Source organism: Nannobrachium achirus, assembly GCF_963921795.1.
Source record: "Nannobrachium achirus genome assembly, chromosome: 18".
NCBI lineage: Eukaryota > Metazoa > Chordata > Actinopteri > Myctophiformes > Myctophidae > Nannobrachium > Nannobrachium achirus.
Genome location: NC_137825.1, coordinates 15,655,729 through 15,672,057, shown reverse-complemented (window position 1 = coordinate 15,672,057; position 16,329 = coordinate 15,655,729). Strand labels below are relative to the sequence as shown.

Genomic DNA, 16,329 nt, shown 5'->3' with positions numbered 1-16,329 from the left:
AACCTCATGTCTCCCAAGTTTGACATTGAGTAAAGCCCTGCTTCATCATGCAAGACGAGCGCACAAAACTAGTGAAAACAGCCCGAAGCCGATGTACAGTGCTTGTAGATCGGCTTTTTTCCACTATTTTAAAATCATTTCTAAAATGACAAATACAAAACATACATGGACATACATGGTTTCCACACCGACACCGACGCTATGTGGTGACCTCCATGGCCACAGATGGGCCCTGGATCTGCAGGGCTCTCTAGAGCTAGACCCTCCATCCATATGCTGACCCCCCCTCCTCCTGCCTCATTGTTGACGTGGCTGGAATGCCCAGCATTCGCTTGGCAGTGGACCCTCCTTGTGCCCCCCCCTCGAGGGGCCATGCGGGGAAGTGCACACAACGTTAAGCACATTATGGAGCCCAGTTCGTCCAATGGGTCAGAGCAGAGGCCCTCTGCTCTTAAAGGTCTTATGTTATGACATAATCTTTTTTATTTTTTTATTCTTATGCTTTTTTTCCCATGTTTCCTGAGCTCAACTACACACAAAAAAAACCTGACCTTTCAACATCCAGTGTTATTTCTGTAATCTGTAGTTTTCTTTGAATAATTGGGCTCAGAAAGGTGAGTTCGATTGATTCTCTGGACGTACGCATCATCATCATCCAGGGGAGGGTGTGGTGGTTGTAGGGTCGGGTGTATCACCTTTGCTGTCACTTTACATTGTGTTTGCATCGGTCCAATGCACCATTCACCATTTACCATTCACCACTTTGGTTGTTGAGTTCACCCTCCCCTACAACCACACCCTCCCCTGGATGATGATGCGTACGTCCAGAGTCAAATGAACTTACTTTTCTTTCTTTCTTTTTTTTCTTTTTTTTAAAGATTTGTTTTTGGGCTTTTTGCCTTTATTGGATAGAACAGTAGACTGACAGGAAATGGGGGAGAGACATGGAGTGACACGCGGCAAAGGTCGGCCGGATCGGGAATCGAACCGGCGACGCCGACAGGCATTGATGCCGAAATGGCAATGCCTATATGGTATGCGCCTGGTCCACTAGGCCACCAGGCACCCCTGAACTTACTTTCCTGAGCATAGTAATTAAAAAAACCACTGAAAGGTCACGTTTATTTTTTGTGTGTAATTGAGGTCAGCTAAATAAAAAATAATGACATTTTATGTCATAAGACCTTTAAGCCCTGTATTCTTCGTCGTACGACGGTCCCAAAGCAATTCTTTAATTGTCTTGCTGTTACCCCCACCCCCTCACCTATAATGACATGCTCAGAATAGGCACGCCAGGGTTAACCCTGGAGTGCTTATTTTGAGGTTTAGGTTAATACTAGTCTTGCGTAGCCACACTAGCCACTTGACAACTATTCCAGGTTTAGGTTAATACTAGTCTTGCGTAGCCACACTAGCCACTAGACAACTATTCCACAACCTCCGCGTGCTATATAGAGTGTCTGGAACTACAGTATTCCTCCTTGAAATCCTAGTAAGGAAGCTGGGGCATTCGTTCGTCATTTCCGTTCACAGAAATATATTTAAAAATATCTTTACATTTATTTTATTAATTTCCATCTGCTAAGCAGCAAGCTATATTATGCTTAGATGATTTTGATTTATATTGGGATAGGTTTGCGCGACTGTAAAGACGAAACGGAAGTGGAGGGGGGGGGGGGGGGGGGGGGGCATCTGCTTTTTCCCTTTACTCACCAACCGAGCTTCCGTGCTCCAGACGCGAGGAGCTAAATCGTCTGAGGTTTTGGACAAGGTTGGCGCCCCCCCCTAGGCTCGCGATGCAGAAGGGAGAGGGAGAGCGGGAGACCTCTCTTGTGTCAAGCGCGTCTCCGCTGAAAGCACAGTGGTAGCGGGCAACAAGAAAATAAAAAGAATAAACACTACTTTGGTATTTTCCCCCCTTTTCTCCTGCAGAGTAGGCTACTGCCTGTGACTGTCTGTCATTCTATGTTAAACGCGCGTCTCCGCAGAAAGCACTGTGGGAATGGGCGACGTGTAAATACAAAAATAAACACTTCTTTGGAAAATGTTGCTACACTCAATGTTCCCTGCCATGAAGGGAGCGTAGCAAAAACCTCCTAAGCCGCGAGGGGGCGTCAACAGTGGCGTCAGTTCAGCAAAAGCTAGGGTATGGCAAAGATGGGAGTCGTCATGGATAAGAGGCATTACATTTTGTATAACACGGTTATATTGTGAAAATAGCAGATCTACATGCTCACAACGCCTCGCAGCGCGAGGCGTTGTGAGCATGTAGATCGGCTATTTCACAACGTCTGAACAAAACTAATTTTGGCAATTTTTTACACAGGTTTCTACAGTTTCTTGGTCTGGATATGGCAGCCTGGAACGGTTATTCAAGTGCATCTAAACTTGGCATGTTAGTAAATGTGCCACAATTAACAATAATGCATTGCACCTGTGCAGCTGACCTGCGGAACCTGGGAATATACCATTTTGTCAAGATGGGGAGAAGTGTGGAGAATAATTAAAGTGACCATTTTGTTACATTTTGCATTTGTAATTATTTGACAGTAATTTAACAACATAATAACCAGCGCAGATAGACAAAGAGACATTCATGGATTTATATTTAAAAGTAACTTTTATTTTCCCCCCTGGCCCCAGGGTATGGCAGCTGCATACCCCTGCCATACCCAATTGACGCCCCTGGGCGTCAACCTTGTCCAAAACCTCAGACGATTTAGCTCCTTGCGCTCCAGACTGTATGACCAGAAGCATTAGACATCTGTGGGAGGCAACAGTCTGGCCAACGAGAGCAGGTTAATACTAGAGATTGAAAGCAGCCCATCACCATCACGGTGCAGCGATGTGTGATGAACACATCAGACGGCTGCTGCCTGGGCCGACCAGGCCCCTCATCATTACACTGGCTCTGTGTGTCTCCCATAATCCACACTTAACAATTTATGAGGAAGTTCCTGTATGGATTTTTTATGTTCTTCCTTTTTTGGGGGGTCGGTAGGCAGGTAGCGAGTATTGATGTTTGGTAAATTTTTGATAAGACGCGGAATGGCGCTTTGTTTCTGTGCGCTGGGTAACTGGAGTGAGTATCGGCCAGCAGGAAAAGGAAGAGGCGTTTTAGAGTCTGAATTGCTTCTGCACACCTGCCAGTTGAATAAGTAACAACAGTTAGCTGCTATCTGGACTTCCCAACCAGGGCTGGGTGATATGACACTTAGTTTCTACACGATTACACACGATTTAGAGAGCTTGTAGATCTGTAATTTTCACAATTTTGCTATATAAGTATAGGGCTAATCAATTACATTTTCATGTTGATTCACTGATATCCGATGAGCAAGAATAAAAGGTTTAAATTCTTGTCAGTTATTTGTTTTAAACTTAAAATCTTAAAAATCTTCGATTATATTGCCCAGTCCTATCCCCAACCCAGAGTTAACTGACCTGTGCCAAACCAGGTTTTGGCAGCCCAGTCACTCAGACCCTGTTGAGCAACTTCTTTTGACCGTGGAATATGGGGTGGGCCTTTATCTGTCGGAAGACCAAGCCTCCACGTTTTATTCCACCCCCATCCCCTTGTTGCTTGGCACTATGGGAAAGCTCTAGAGAGAGAGAGAGAGAGAGAGAGAGAGAGAGAGAGAGAGAGAGAGACAGACACACCATGAGAGAGAGAGAGAGAGAGAGAGAGACAGACACACCATGAGAGAGAGAGAGAGAGAGAGAGATCATCCCTCTGTGTGGTTTTTTGAGGACTCCCTTGTCTTTTAGTTCATCAGAGACAATTGAGTCATTCAGCTCCCATTGTGAGGGCTGCCACAGAGGGGGCGCTGGGCTGGGGGGCCCGGGGAAGAGGGGGACAACGGAGTAAAGGGGGGGGGGGGGTTGTTGGTAGGGGAAGGGAAGGGTCGGTTGAGGGGCTAAAAGGGGGAAGGTTGTAGGGGAGAGGGACCGGCGGGGTACGTCTGTAAAACGCACAACCCCAGAGCTGGGGCACGTCCTCTTGGTGGCTCTTTAGAGCAGGGCTACTCGACCTAAGATGGCTCAGGAGCCACTCAGCAAAATACCAAAAGTCCAAGAGCCGCAAGCTAGAAATGACGGCCCTATTTTGGACCTTTAGACAATGATTTTGTGACACACTACACGAGTAGTCTAAAAGTTATGGAAACTAGTCTCTATGTATAAGGAAGTTAAGGAAACTAGCCACATCTCTATGTATCAAGGAAGTTAAGGAAACTAGCCACATCTCTATGTATAAGGAAGTTAAGGAAACTAGCCACATCTCTATGTATAAGGAAGTTAGGAAACTAGCCACATCTCCATGTACAGTATAAGGAAGTTAAAGGAGTAGTTCACCCCGGCCCCAAAATGACTTTTTTTCTATTGATTACTCATGCCATTGAGAGTAAGACAAAATTAAGGACACATTCCTAAGACAAAAATTTGATTCGAGTAAATTACCCCCATTGATTCGGATGGGGTCCGGTTTCGAAACGGGTCCCCATCCGGAACGAATGGGGGTAAATTTATTGTTATCACATTTTGTCTTAGGAATGGGACAAAAAACTAAAAATATTATTGAACTCTAGTCTCCATGGCGTGACTAATCAATAGAAAAAAAGTCATTTTGGGGGTGAACTACTCCTTTAAGGAAACTAGCCACATCTCTATGTATAAGGACAATCCTCAATGAACAAAAAGATTGGCATGGAATGGTGAAATGATGGAAGTTTCTTCTTTTGTAATAGAAACATAGCAACAAATCAGTTCCCTAGTGGTTTTGGAGAGAAAATAAAAAAATTACATCAGAAATAATTTGTCCACACTGAAAGTAGATAAAATATATTTGTATTATGACCATGACGGGCCGCATAGACATGCTGCAGGGGCCGCATACGGCCCACGGGCCACAGGTTGAATAGCACTGCTGTAGAGGAAGGTGTGTGTGTGTGTGTGTAAGCGCACGTGTGTGTGAACTGGAGGACGGTTTGTGGGGGGGGTGGGGGACGATGGAATGGCGGAGGGGAGCGAGCGTGGGTAGGGGGGGGGGGGGGTCAGGAAGGGGGAGAGAGAGAGAGAGAGAGAGAGTTATCCTGGAACTCCGGAGCAATTTGTCACATTGGAATAGCTCTTGAGTTACCAGCCCCCCCCCCCCCCCCCCCCCCCCCCCCACCCCCTGCCCCGGTCGTAACGGGACGGAGAGTTTTGGGGCTCTGTGTGTGTGTGTGTGTGTGTGTGTGAGAGGGGGGGGGGGCATAGGAGCAGCAGCCGGAGCAAGCAGAGAGGATGGGTCAAGGGTCAGGGTCTACTCAAGCCCAGGCGGCGCGTCCGTCAGCAGGGGAGGGGAGGGGGGAGGAGGGGGGGGGGGGGGAACAGGCTGAGGAGGGGAGGGGAGGGGAAGGGGGGGAAACAGGCTGAGGGGAGGGGAGGAGAGGAGAGGAGAGGAGGGGAGGGGAGGGGCGGGGGGGCTCGCCAGGGCTCCGTTTTCCTTGGCATGCTTGTAAAACCTGCAGGAGAGATTAGCCTGTGAGAACATTTGCGAGAGCAGCGCTAAAGTGGAGAGACGCCTGTTGGGGCATGCGTTCCTACGCACGCACGCACGCACGCACGCACGCACACACACACACACACACGCACGCACACAATATCTCTATCTCTCTCCTCCCCTCCGCTCCTCTTTCTCTCTCTCACTCCCATCTCTCTCTCTCTCTGTCACTCTCTCTCACCCACCTTCTCTCTCCACACACACGCACACACACACGCGCGCGCACACATACACACACACACACACACACAGTGTGTGCCACACTTCGGGGTGTCAACTTTCACCTTCACCTCTAGCGCAGTGGTTCTCAACCTGTGGGTCGGGACCCCCAGGGGGGGGTCCCCAAATTATTTTGGGGGGTCCCCAGATGATTAGCTTAATGTGCAACACTGTTTTCAACAGTAAACAAACAAATATAATGTTTGAATGTATGGAGGGTTTATGCACATTTCTAAAGAGACATTTTAAGGACTTTTCTTTTGCCATATTATTGTCAAATATTGGAGGCAGAAATTGTGAAAATAGCAGATCTACATGCTCACAACGCCTCGCGCTACGTGGCGTTGTAAGCATGTAGATCGGCTATTTTCACAATAGAGCTGTGTTAAACGAATTGTAATGCCTAAATTCTTACAACTCTTAGTGCTTGTCAGGGTGGTGGGGGTCCCCAGTTAAAATATGATTATGTTGGGGGTCCTGGCCTGAAAAGGTTGAGAACCACTGCTCTAACAGAGCTCAGGAGGAGGGGGTAAGAAAACCCTGTATGGAATGAGCGTCCCGTCATTTCCTCCTCATACTCCAGGCTCCCCGCTGGCTCGCCACTTCAGACTTTCGTCTGAATATTTCTCGGTGCACACATTTCACATTTCGCGTGCATACAGCGCGTCCAACTCGGGTACAACCGTCGCGCTGTGCAAAAGAAGAAGCCTTCGATTTGGGGCAGGAATTTTCCCATGACTAGTCTAGGCTAGGGTGGGGGGGGGGATCTGAATTCTGAACCCCACCACCACCCCCCTATAACCCAGCGGTGGCCCGTCCTCTGGCATGGACGGATGGTGTGTAGAGTTACCTCATAGATGACAGCAGCAGAACCCGTCACTCTGTAAACCCTCCACCCGCCCCCTCCCCGCAAATACTCACCGTCATAGCAATTAATACCCTATGTGGGGGGTCCATAAAAAAAACAACACTGGCGCTTTTACGACCTCTTCTTCCCCCCCCTGCCCCCATTACTTTCAGGACGTGCAAACAAGCGTAAACAAAGCCAGGTTTCTTTCTGTTTTCGGTGTGTGTGTGTGTCTGTTTGGCAGTAAAGGCCTTGTGGCAGTCGTAAATGAGTGGTGCTAGTGTGGAGAAGGGCTGGTGGAGCGAGTCAATAACTCTCCCTCCAGCCTGCGCCGCCTGTGGGCACCCCGTGGTGAACCCTCCGCTAATTACCACTGATTTAGACCCGTCTCAGGAAGGGCTGTTAACCACGCACGCACACACGCGTGCGCGCACGCACACACAGACGCGTCACGCACGCATGCATGTGCACGGCTGCGCGCCAAACTGGGGCTGGGCAAGTAACCGCAGATATATCGAACCTCGCGAACCAATCACACACTTAATCTTGCTCATTTAGATGGATCAAATAATCGAGAAGCGTGAATATTTTTTAATACTTTTTTGTGTATGTATTAATGAATTGTCATGAAAAATATTCGATATACAACTAAGTAATCGTGATATTTATTTGAACCGATATACAAGCTAACAACACTCATTGGTAGATGACATTGTTTAATTGCGGTTTTCACAGAGAGTACCAGGAGTCAAGTTGTTTGCAGAAAGGCAGCTACTATTAGCCCAGTTTTTCTTCACCGTTTTTATCAATAACCCCAACATTTTCATGCATTAGGCCGCTGCGCTGACCCCCATCTGAAAAGAGTTTAGTGCCCCAACTTACTAGAAGCACAATAGGATGGGTGCATCATTTTTTGGACCCATCTGGGTTTGGTTTTTTGGTGTGGTGCTTGAATCTCTTCCCTGCAGTTAGTTGTTTTCTATCCCAGTTGCATCAGCGAGGCCAGCTTCCCAAGGCCAGGTTGACTGGTCAGAACCTCTTCTCGCAGGGGGTCCGCTGTGCTATAGAGCAGCATAATAAAGGAGGAGCCTTTTTCATGTGGAGTTTACACCGCATCCATTTTTCATGCCTCGGCCTTTGGGCCACTGAGTGCCAGCTCCTCCTGTGGTGGTCCCAAGACTAACCCTAACCCACACTCCAGCACAGTTTCAGGGTACTTCTCTTGATTACTTTGTACCTCTGTTATTCCACTACATCTCACAGGCAAATATTGTAGTTTGTATTTGAAAACATCAGCTACTTGGTTACTTTGCACATTTAGATTACCATTTCTCTACCCTATTTTCGGGCTATTCGGAAATAGCCGATCTACAATCTCACAACCCGATACTGTACAACACGTTTGTGAGCTTGGAGATTGGCTATTTTTGACAGATTTTGACAAATTGTGCAAACACTTGTGGGGAAATGGGACATTCTACATGATGAGTATTTTTTGTTCTTTAAGTATGTTTTGATGCCAATACTTTTGTACTTTTTGAATACTTGTACCGTTCGTGCCTGTTGAGATTGGCACATTTCCTGGGGCAACCTGCCAAGATCACACATGTCACACGTGTCATCTTATTTTATCACTTTCAAAAAAGCGCCTGCAATGTAGTGCATTTGAAACTAAATTGCAGTGCACATCATGGGGTGATCACTGCTTGCCTCCTGTGAATTGTTTTATTTAAATTTTTGTTTATTTTCTTTTTTATCTCCCTTGCTGAGTGAGGTCAGCAGACAAAGTGACATGAGTGAGATGAAAAAAAACTGGTTGAAATCTGCCAATCTCAATAGGCACTAATGGTACCTGTAACAAAATGTTTTTGTGGTAAAGAATCAGAGTATTTCTTCCACCACCACCGCCCTCCTGTGTGTCAAGCATTTCTTCTCGTCTGTTAGTTCCTCCCACTCCTCCCCTCCAGTCTCTCAATGAGCAGCATTTAAACTTCCTTTCGCTTCTTTTTTCACCCACTTCCTGTCCACCACCGTCTCAAAATAGGTCTGCCAAGGCGGCCACAAGCTTGACTCTGCTTGCAAATATAGATGAACTTATTTGACAAGACGGTCGAGAAGCTATGTGATTAATAGGGAAGTGCAGTGAGCACTTTTCCAAAGGTCTCTCCTCCTCCTCCTAACCCTGCGTGTGTGTGTGTGTGTGTGTGTGTGTGTGTTTGTCTTCGACTGTGTGTGTGTGTGTGTCTGTGTGTGTGTGTGTGTGTGTTCTATTTCCTTTCCCCTGCAATGAGGACAATTCCAGGCCCTTGACCTCTCTGTAACCTAGCTAATGCCACGAGCCTCCCAGAGCTCGCAGAGCGGCTGTGACCTCTCCGTGGCTGCAGACTAGGTGGCCGTGACATTGATAAGCGGAACTCTGCCACCGAAGGCTCGCTGCTGGGCTGAGCCTTACGTCTGAGCAGTCAGCCCTGTAGCCAAAAGGCAGCAACAACAACTGGTATAGATGAAGACATTGATTGTCAACCTTTTTTTTTTGTTTAGTTTTTATTTTTTATCTCTTGGCCACTAGCATATCGTCACTGTCCAAGTCACTGTCCAAGTTTCAAATTTGTAATTTATTTCGTAAAGTAAGGCCCTGCTTCATCATAGAAGACTGTCGCACAAAACTAGTGAAAATAGCAGATGTACAAGCAAACAACGCCTCGCATCGCGAGGCGTTGTGTGCTTGTAGATCGGCTATTTTCACTAGCTTAAATCATTTTTAAAATGATAAATACAAAACGAACGGTTTTGGACATACAAGGTTTTCACCCGACAACAACAATATTTGGAGCAATCATCAAGGTCTACCTCACCCCATTTATTATATACAGTAAGAAGGCATAAGACATTAATTTCTTCTTTCACGTTGCTGATCTTAAATAGCCGATCTACAAGCTCACGGCGGGTCAAGCTTCAGGGTGTTGAGAGCATATAGTAGACAGATGCATTGAAATATAATCAAGCCCTTTAAGAAAGCATTATTTCCTTTCAAGCTCATTCCACAACAACTCACCTATTAGTTCAAAAGTTTTCTTACATTTTGATGGACGTAGGAATAGGAAATATTATTTAAAAAACGTTGGTACAATTCACATTTATTTTCCCATGGACCAGCTGTATTTATGGACCAGTGCTTTTACACAATGCCATATAACCTCATGGTTCCAGGATGTCTGTCTGTACAGGAAGAGGGATTCGCGCCACATTTAGATTCGATGGTCTCAAGCCTCGGCTACCTTTTTTTTTGTCACTCACGATCTCTACGCCCTTTTTTACAGGGTCCATTTTGACCCCCCAGAGTTCCGTTTACACTCCAGACTTGACCCTCTGTGTATGTATGTAATGCAGGGGTCTTCCCTTAGGGGGGTCCTCAGAGTTTCTACAGGGGGTCCTCCAAATCTTCCAATCCTTTTTATATTAAGAACTTGAACCCTAGTGTCCATATTCTGATAGCCAAAAATAGCAGATCTACAAGCTCAACACCTCACGCTGCGAGGCGTTGTGAGCTTGTAGATCGGCTATTTTCGGCAAAGAGGTTTGGTGTAGAGGGGGAAAAAGAGCAGACTTAGTACAGAGTGAAAGGTCAAGTTTATTAGGTAATGACGGCTCAAGTGGTTAAATATCTGAAAACACAAATTGACATGAATCCAAAATACACTGATGATTGTGCTGTCAAACAAAACAATGAAACTATATGGAATCTATGAACAGGTTGTGGGGGTCCCTGCTTCATCTCTCTCTCAACTAAGGGGTCCTTGGCCTGAAAACGCTGAAGACCCCTGGTACATATACGGTAGATGAATGTATGTATGAAGACTCCTGACTCCTGTGCAAAGGAATGTGCCTCAATCGCTCTTTTGGTAGAGCGATCCACATAGTACATGTCATCAGCGCTCCACCCAACTTAAAACACACACAGATGTTTCTCATGACCGCTGTGTGTGTGTGTGTGTGCGCGTGTGCGTGTGCGTGTGCGTGTGTGTGTGTGTGTGCGTGTGCGTGTGCGATCGCTGTGCGATAAAGGCCAAGTCAATCATTTATGGGAGCAGTCAGTAGGTTGAGTCACAGCAGTGTTGAGATTCCACAGTTCAACGTTTTTTTTTGTTTCTTTTTTATGAGCTCTCTCAGGCTGCCACCAATAAAAGTCACTTACCCTCCAACGGTCTCATTTAATGGCATTAGGTCATCTTGAAGCACGTAGGCAGTGTGCAGCAGTGTACAGTAAGCAGTGTACAGTAGTGACTGAGGCTTTCAAGCATTGCCAATCATGTCACGACCCCCAGAATGTCCTCGTATAGACCCCCTGAGCAGATGTTTTAGTTTAAAGTAAATGCAGCTTTTCTAAATGTCATAATTTGACATGAAAAATACTGTAGATTCATAGTGATGACATATCGTTCATCATAAGAATATATATTACTGCAAGTGAATTGAATTATGTACATTTACACAGTGGTTCTCAGCCTTTTCAGGCTGCGACCCCCCAAAATAATCCAAACATTGGTCAAATTGTCAAATATTAGAAGCAGAAATTGTGAAAATAGCAGATCTACATGCTCACAACGCCTCGCAACGCGAGGCGTTGTGAGCATGTAGATCTGCTATTTTCACAATGGAATAGATCAAGTCAAACTAAATAAGTCAAACTAAATAATGCCAATAATAATGCTAAGTAATGCCAACTCCTACAATTCCAAGTGCCTGTGCTGGGTGTGGGGTCCCCAGTTTAAATATGATTATTTTGGGGGTCGCGGCCTGAAAAGGTTGAGGACCCCTGCTCTACCCTACAGTGTTGTGTAGCGTGCATCCCCTCCCCGCCCTCCACCCCACACCGCCACCACACTCCCAAAAGAGTCACCTGCCATTTGAAAGTGTCCTGACTCTTGAACCAGACATCAAGTTACCTAAAGCAAGCACTAGCATCTTCATGTTCCCCGCTCACGTTGCTAGTACGGCGCTCGCACGGTGCTCTATATGTTTTGTGTTAACGTAGGCTTGTTTTTTTGTTGTTGACCACGATGTTCAAATGCATATACTGTTGCAGGTTATTTTAGACAGATGCCTTGGTTCATTGTTTAACTGTTATATCGTTTCAATGTACCGATTATTATTTTGATAGTGATTGTTTTTCTAGGTTCTTGGGTTACTCGTGATCCTAGTTTACTGAGGCACTTTTTTGATTGATTGATTATTTTATTAGACAAAAATGTATAGTCAATACAATAGAAATGTAGTACAGTACAAGTACAGTTAAACACCCTGCCTAAAAGGAACATCCCAAATAAGCCCTCTTACAGTCTTTATTACATTGGAAGTCGTTGGTATTTAATTCATGGACATAACACATGGCAAGCAAAGAAAACATTCAATAATATTGCAGATATAAAAACACTATATGTACAGGAAAGGGGAAACAAGGGGGTGGGGCTGAGGTAAGGGGGGTACTCACTTCTCGCCTGTCTATGGGAGAAGTGATAACTACACTACACTGTCTCTCTGCATGTGATGTACGGTATGTGTTAACTTGCTGCTTGTAAGTCGCTCTGGTCAAGAGCGTCTGCTAAATGCTTACATTGCAAAGTAACAACGCAGGACGCTGTGCACCCAGGTGCACGCCGCCAAAGCCAATCATACTCCATGTGCCATCCTTTTAGGATCTCTGTCCGTTCCATGTTTTTGAGTTCTCCAACCCTTCCATTTTGCAGAACGCCACTAGAACGTCACAAACACAACACACACACTGTTTTGTCTTCTCGTTTTTTGCTTTCTGCATTGTTTAACATGTTTTGTTTCTTTCTTTCTTTCCTCCCTTTCCATTGTGTCTGTCTGTCTGTCCACCATCCAGTACCTACAGATGAAATGGCCCCTGCTAGATGTTCAAGGCGGAGGTCTCCAAAGTAGACAAGCACTTAAAGACGCCAGGTCCCCGTCACCGGCCCACATCGTTGTAAGTAAAAAAAAAAAACTCCGCTCTCCTCGGTCCTTAACTCTTCCCCTTTCCTCCCCGCTCTCTCCTCTTCCTTCATTCTCGGCAGAAAGACTCCAAGCTTCATTTCTGCCTTCCTATCAAACAAACAAACAAACCCTTTCTCAAGGCTATAGTCCTCCTAACCTCATTCCCCTGTGAAGCCTGGTGAATGGATGCCTTTGACTAACTTGAAAAGTATGTAGACTCTTTTTTTGTTTTGTTTGTCTTTTACCCCCGAAATCACAGTGACTAACGCATGCAGTCAGTTTTTTTTCTTCTTCTTTTTTTCTGTTGTTTTCTTTTACCTAAGGGCCATGGTAGACGAGCACATTTTGGCACTGGAAGTTTTATATTGATTGTTTTTTGGCAATTCAGCACAGACGAGTTAAACAGGTGTGGTTAGTGAGCGTTAGTGGGCATCGGAGAGGTGCTGTTAAGGCCAGGGTTGTTGTTTTCGGTTCATCCAGGACCATGACGCTATTAACTTAAGTCCAGAGAAAACGCCGGGGCCCTGGCCCAGCCCCGCTCCGCTCCAAGCTGGATAATTATTTTAGAAACCAAACCCCGTATTGACAAGTTCTTAAGAGCACGACCTCAAGGCTGGACCGCTAACATGCATGTCTTTGAGAGCGGCGTGGGAGTTGATTCAACAGTGTTTACCCTCCCATGCAGAGAGTAGTAGCAGTAGCTCTCTGCTATAGCAGAGAGAGAGAGAGAGAGAGAGAGTGGACAGCCATAGGGCCGTAAAGAGTACATACTATATATATCACATTTAGGCCTAGAATTATTGAATGCTTTAGCTATCGAAAAATAGCAGATATACAAGCTCACACCGCGGCACCGAGTGCCGCGCTGCAAGCTTGTAGATCTGCTATTTTTGAAAAAGTCGTAAAAATGTGTGCAAATCTTTGAATATACTGTATGTATTTTCAAAGCGAACATTTGTAACTCAAATTTTGCTTCTGGGGGGTCCCTGGAACTAGCTATTTTGAGATGGGGGGGTCCGTGGCCAAATAAATATCAATTTGGGGGTCCTTCACGTGAAAAGGTTTGAGAACCACTGACATAGTAGTCGGCTCAAGAACAGACTAACTGAGCTCCAGTTAAGTGAAAAAGACCTTTTCTTTGACGATGGCTGGCCAGATTGCTGACATAGAAACATAGGTTTTTAAAAAAAACATAGGATACAAAAGACACTTATAGAATCGGGTCAAAATTCTAATTGTCACGATTTTTCTAAAATAGCAGATCTATTTGCTATTGTTCAATAGTTGTTCAATAGTTAAAGCATAAAATAATGATACACAATAATGCGTACCCGTTCTGAATGGGATATATATATATATATATATATATATATATATATATATATATATATATATACACTTATATACGTAGCACAGCGTCTACCCCAGGCATGTCAATATCTAGAGAGGCTAGCAGAGAGAGCTAGCATGTACAGCTTGAACGTGAACTTGATCGTTGTGTGCCACAGGCATAAAGTTTTCCAAGAGGTCAGCCGGAAAGGTTGCGCTTGTGGAGAGGTGTGTGCAGCATGTTGGTCACAGGGTTAGGTTAGCCCAGGCTGGAAAATCAATGAGAGAGAGAGTGGGGAGGAGGTGGTGGAGTTAGTAAGGTGACCGCCAAGCCAAGGCCCTGGGCCATTATTGGCTAAGGTTGTTTAGTTCTTTTTTGTTGTTGTTCAGAGTTGCTGCTTTGAGTGGAGAGTTCCCAGTATAGAGTTGATGTGATGCAGGGACGTGCTGGCCATTGGGAAAAGGGGGACAACTCCCGAACGGCCGGTTCATTCCCGGCCTGGGTCCATTTTGGGGGCTGGGCGGCCAACAAAGTAAATCGTCACTGTCGGGCAGAAACCTCGTATCTCCAAGTTTCAAATTTGTAATTTTTTTTCGCAAAGCAAAGCCCTGCTTCATCATACAAGGCCGCCGCACAAAAGTAGTGAAAACAGCAGATCTACAAGCACACAACGCCTCGCACCGTGAGGCGTTGTGTGCTTGTAGATCGGCTGTTTTCACTAGTTTAAATCATTTTTTAAATTATAAATACAAAACAAACGGTTTTGGACATACAAGGTTTCCACCCGACAACTACGGAATATAGGCCTAACTCATGTAATTGGCCCACTGGCTTGTCACTTGTCATGATCTGAAATGGCAAATCTTTGAGTAGCAGCAGCGCTATAGAGAGAGATCTCTCTCTCTATCGTGCGCAATGAGGGCCTCCCCAACTCTTTTTCCCGGGCTGAATCAGGGGCCCAGCACGTCCCTGATAGAGTTGATGTGTTGTGTCCTCTGGTAGCCGTCCAATGCTGGAGATAGTAGCTGCATGTACGTGACCTTATTGTACACACGTACCACTGGATAGAAGACTTGCAGACGGTAGTCATTTGAACGCTTGAATCCTATACCCTGCAAACTGTAATTTCTTTGCTCTGCGTGGACTTTTGCCCATTCACATTTAAGCACGGCCCGAAATAGCAGGAGGAGTTGACAAAGCTGTTTATTTGAAATAGAAACCCTGTCAGAAGTTTGGTGTTTCAAGACAAAGAGCTGCTGGTGACAGTAGTGTACGTTCGGAACAGAAACGCAGCCCAGCTCTGGTCCGTCTGCCATGCCAACGTTATTTTTATACCTCTGAGTTCAGGGGGCCCCTTCTTACTCGGTTATTTTAAGACTAGCGCTGAGGAGGAGGAGAAGGGGAGGGAAGGAAGGAGGAGAAGGAGAAGAGAAAAGAAAAAAAAGCCCCATCTCTGGTATTATTGAGATGGTCGTAGGCAGGCAGCGCAGGCTGCAGGTAAATAGTTTGACGGTTTTCATCCTGCTATGACTCAACGTTGGCTGTAAATACTCTTGCACTTTGCGTCCTGTCTTAACTAGCTGCTTTTTTTAAAGGGTGGTTTCGTAACGTGGGCGCTCAGCGGAAGCTCAGCGGTTGCAGTTCAAGCAGCACCGTACGTCCTCGCCTTTCCCAGCGCATTATTGTCTCTGTGGGCTTTTGTAACACGTCTTATGATAACGGTTTTGTTTGTTTATTTATGTATTTGGATTGATCGGCGCGACCCGCGATCCTCCGTTTGATCCGGGAGCGAGGCTATAGCGAGATCAGAGGCACTGTTAACGCCGGCGATCAAATTGAACGTGAAATGTGGCTTGTGTTGCCGCCGCTGTTTCTCCCCCACCCACCCTCCACCCCAGCTCTGCCATAATAGTACCCTCCACCTTTGACTGAGGGAGGTTTGATGGAATGTTTCCCTGGTTTGCATCATGCTGGTTAGCCGAGCGGGTCGAGGAGACAGATTATACGACGGGCGCGGCAAGCCCTCTCGGCGCCACTCGAATCAGGCCGAGCCTTCTCTGTTCCTCCCGAGGTGACCCGCGTCGTGCTCCTGCATACGTGAGCCTCTTATCCATACACAGGGGCGTCACACCAAATTCTGGGCCCTGGGTACAAGGATTCACTGCGGGGCCCCCCATGAATGTTAACTATTGAAAAATAGCAGATATACAAGCTCACAGCCGCGCTGCGAGCTTGTAGATCTGCTATTTTTTAAAAATCGTGAAAACTGTGTGCAAGAAACTTATGTTTCTATGTCAGTGGTGCTCAAAAGTTTTCATGTCAAGGACCCCGAAGATGATATGTATTTGGCCACGGACCCCCATCTCAAAATATTTCGTTCCAGGGGCCCCCCAA

At 45.9% G+C, this 16,329-nt stretch overlaps 1 protein-coding gene across 6 annotated transcripts in view; it reads left to right on the top strand.

Moving 5' to 3' along the window:
• tcf7l2 (transcription factor 7 like 2) overlaps positions 1-16,329 on the top strand; it is a 165,976-nt gene that overhangs the window by 45,807 nt on the left and 103,840 nt on the right. For all 6 annotated transcript variants that reach the window (XM_080746923.1, XM_080746925.1, XM_080746922.1 and 3 more), the window contains exon 4: positions 12,496-12,597. In XM_080746923.1, the coding sequence (XP_080603049.1) occupies positions 12,496-12,597 (102 nt within the window). The remainder of the gene's footprint in view (positions 1-12,495; positions 12,598-16,329) is intronic.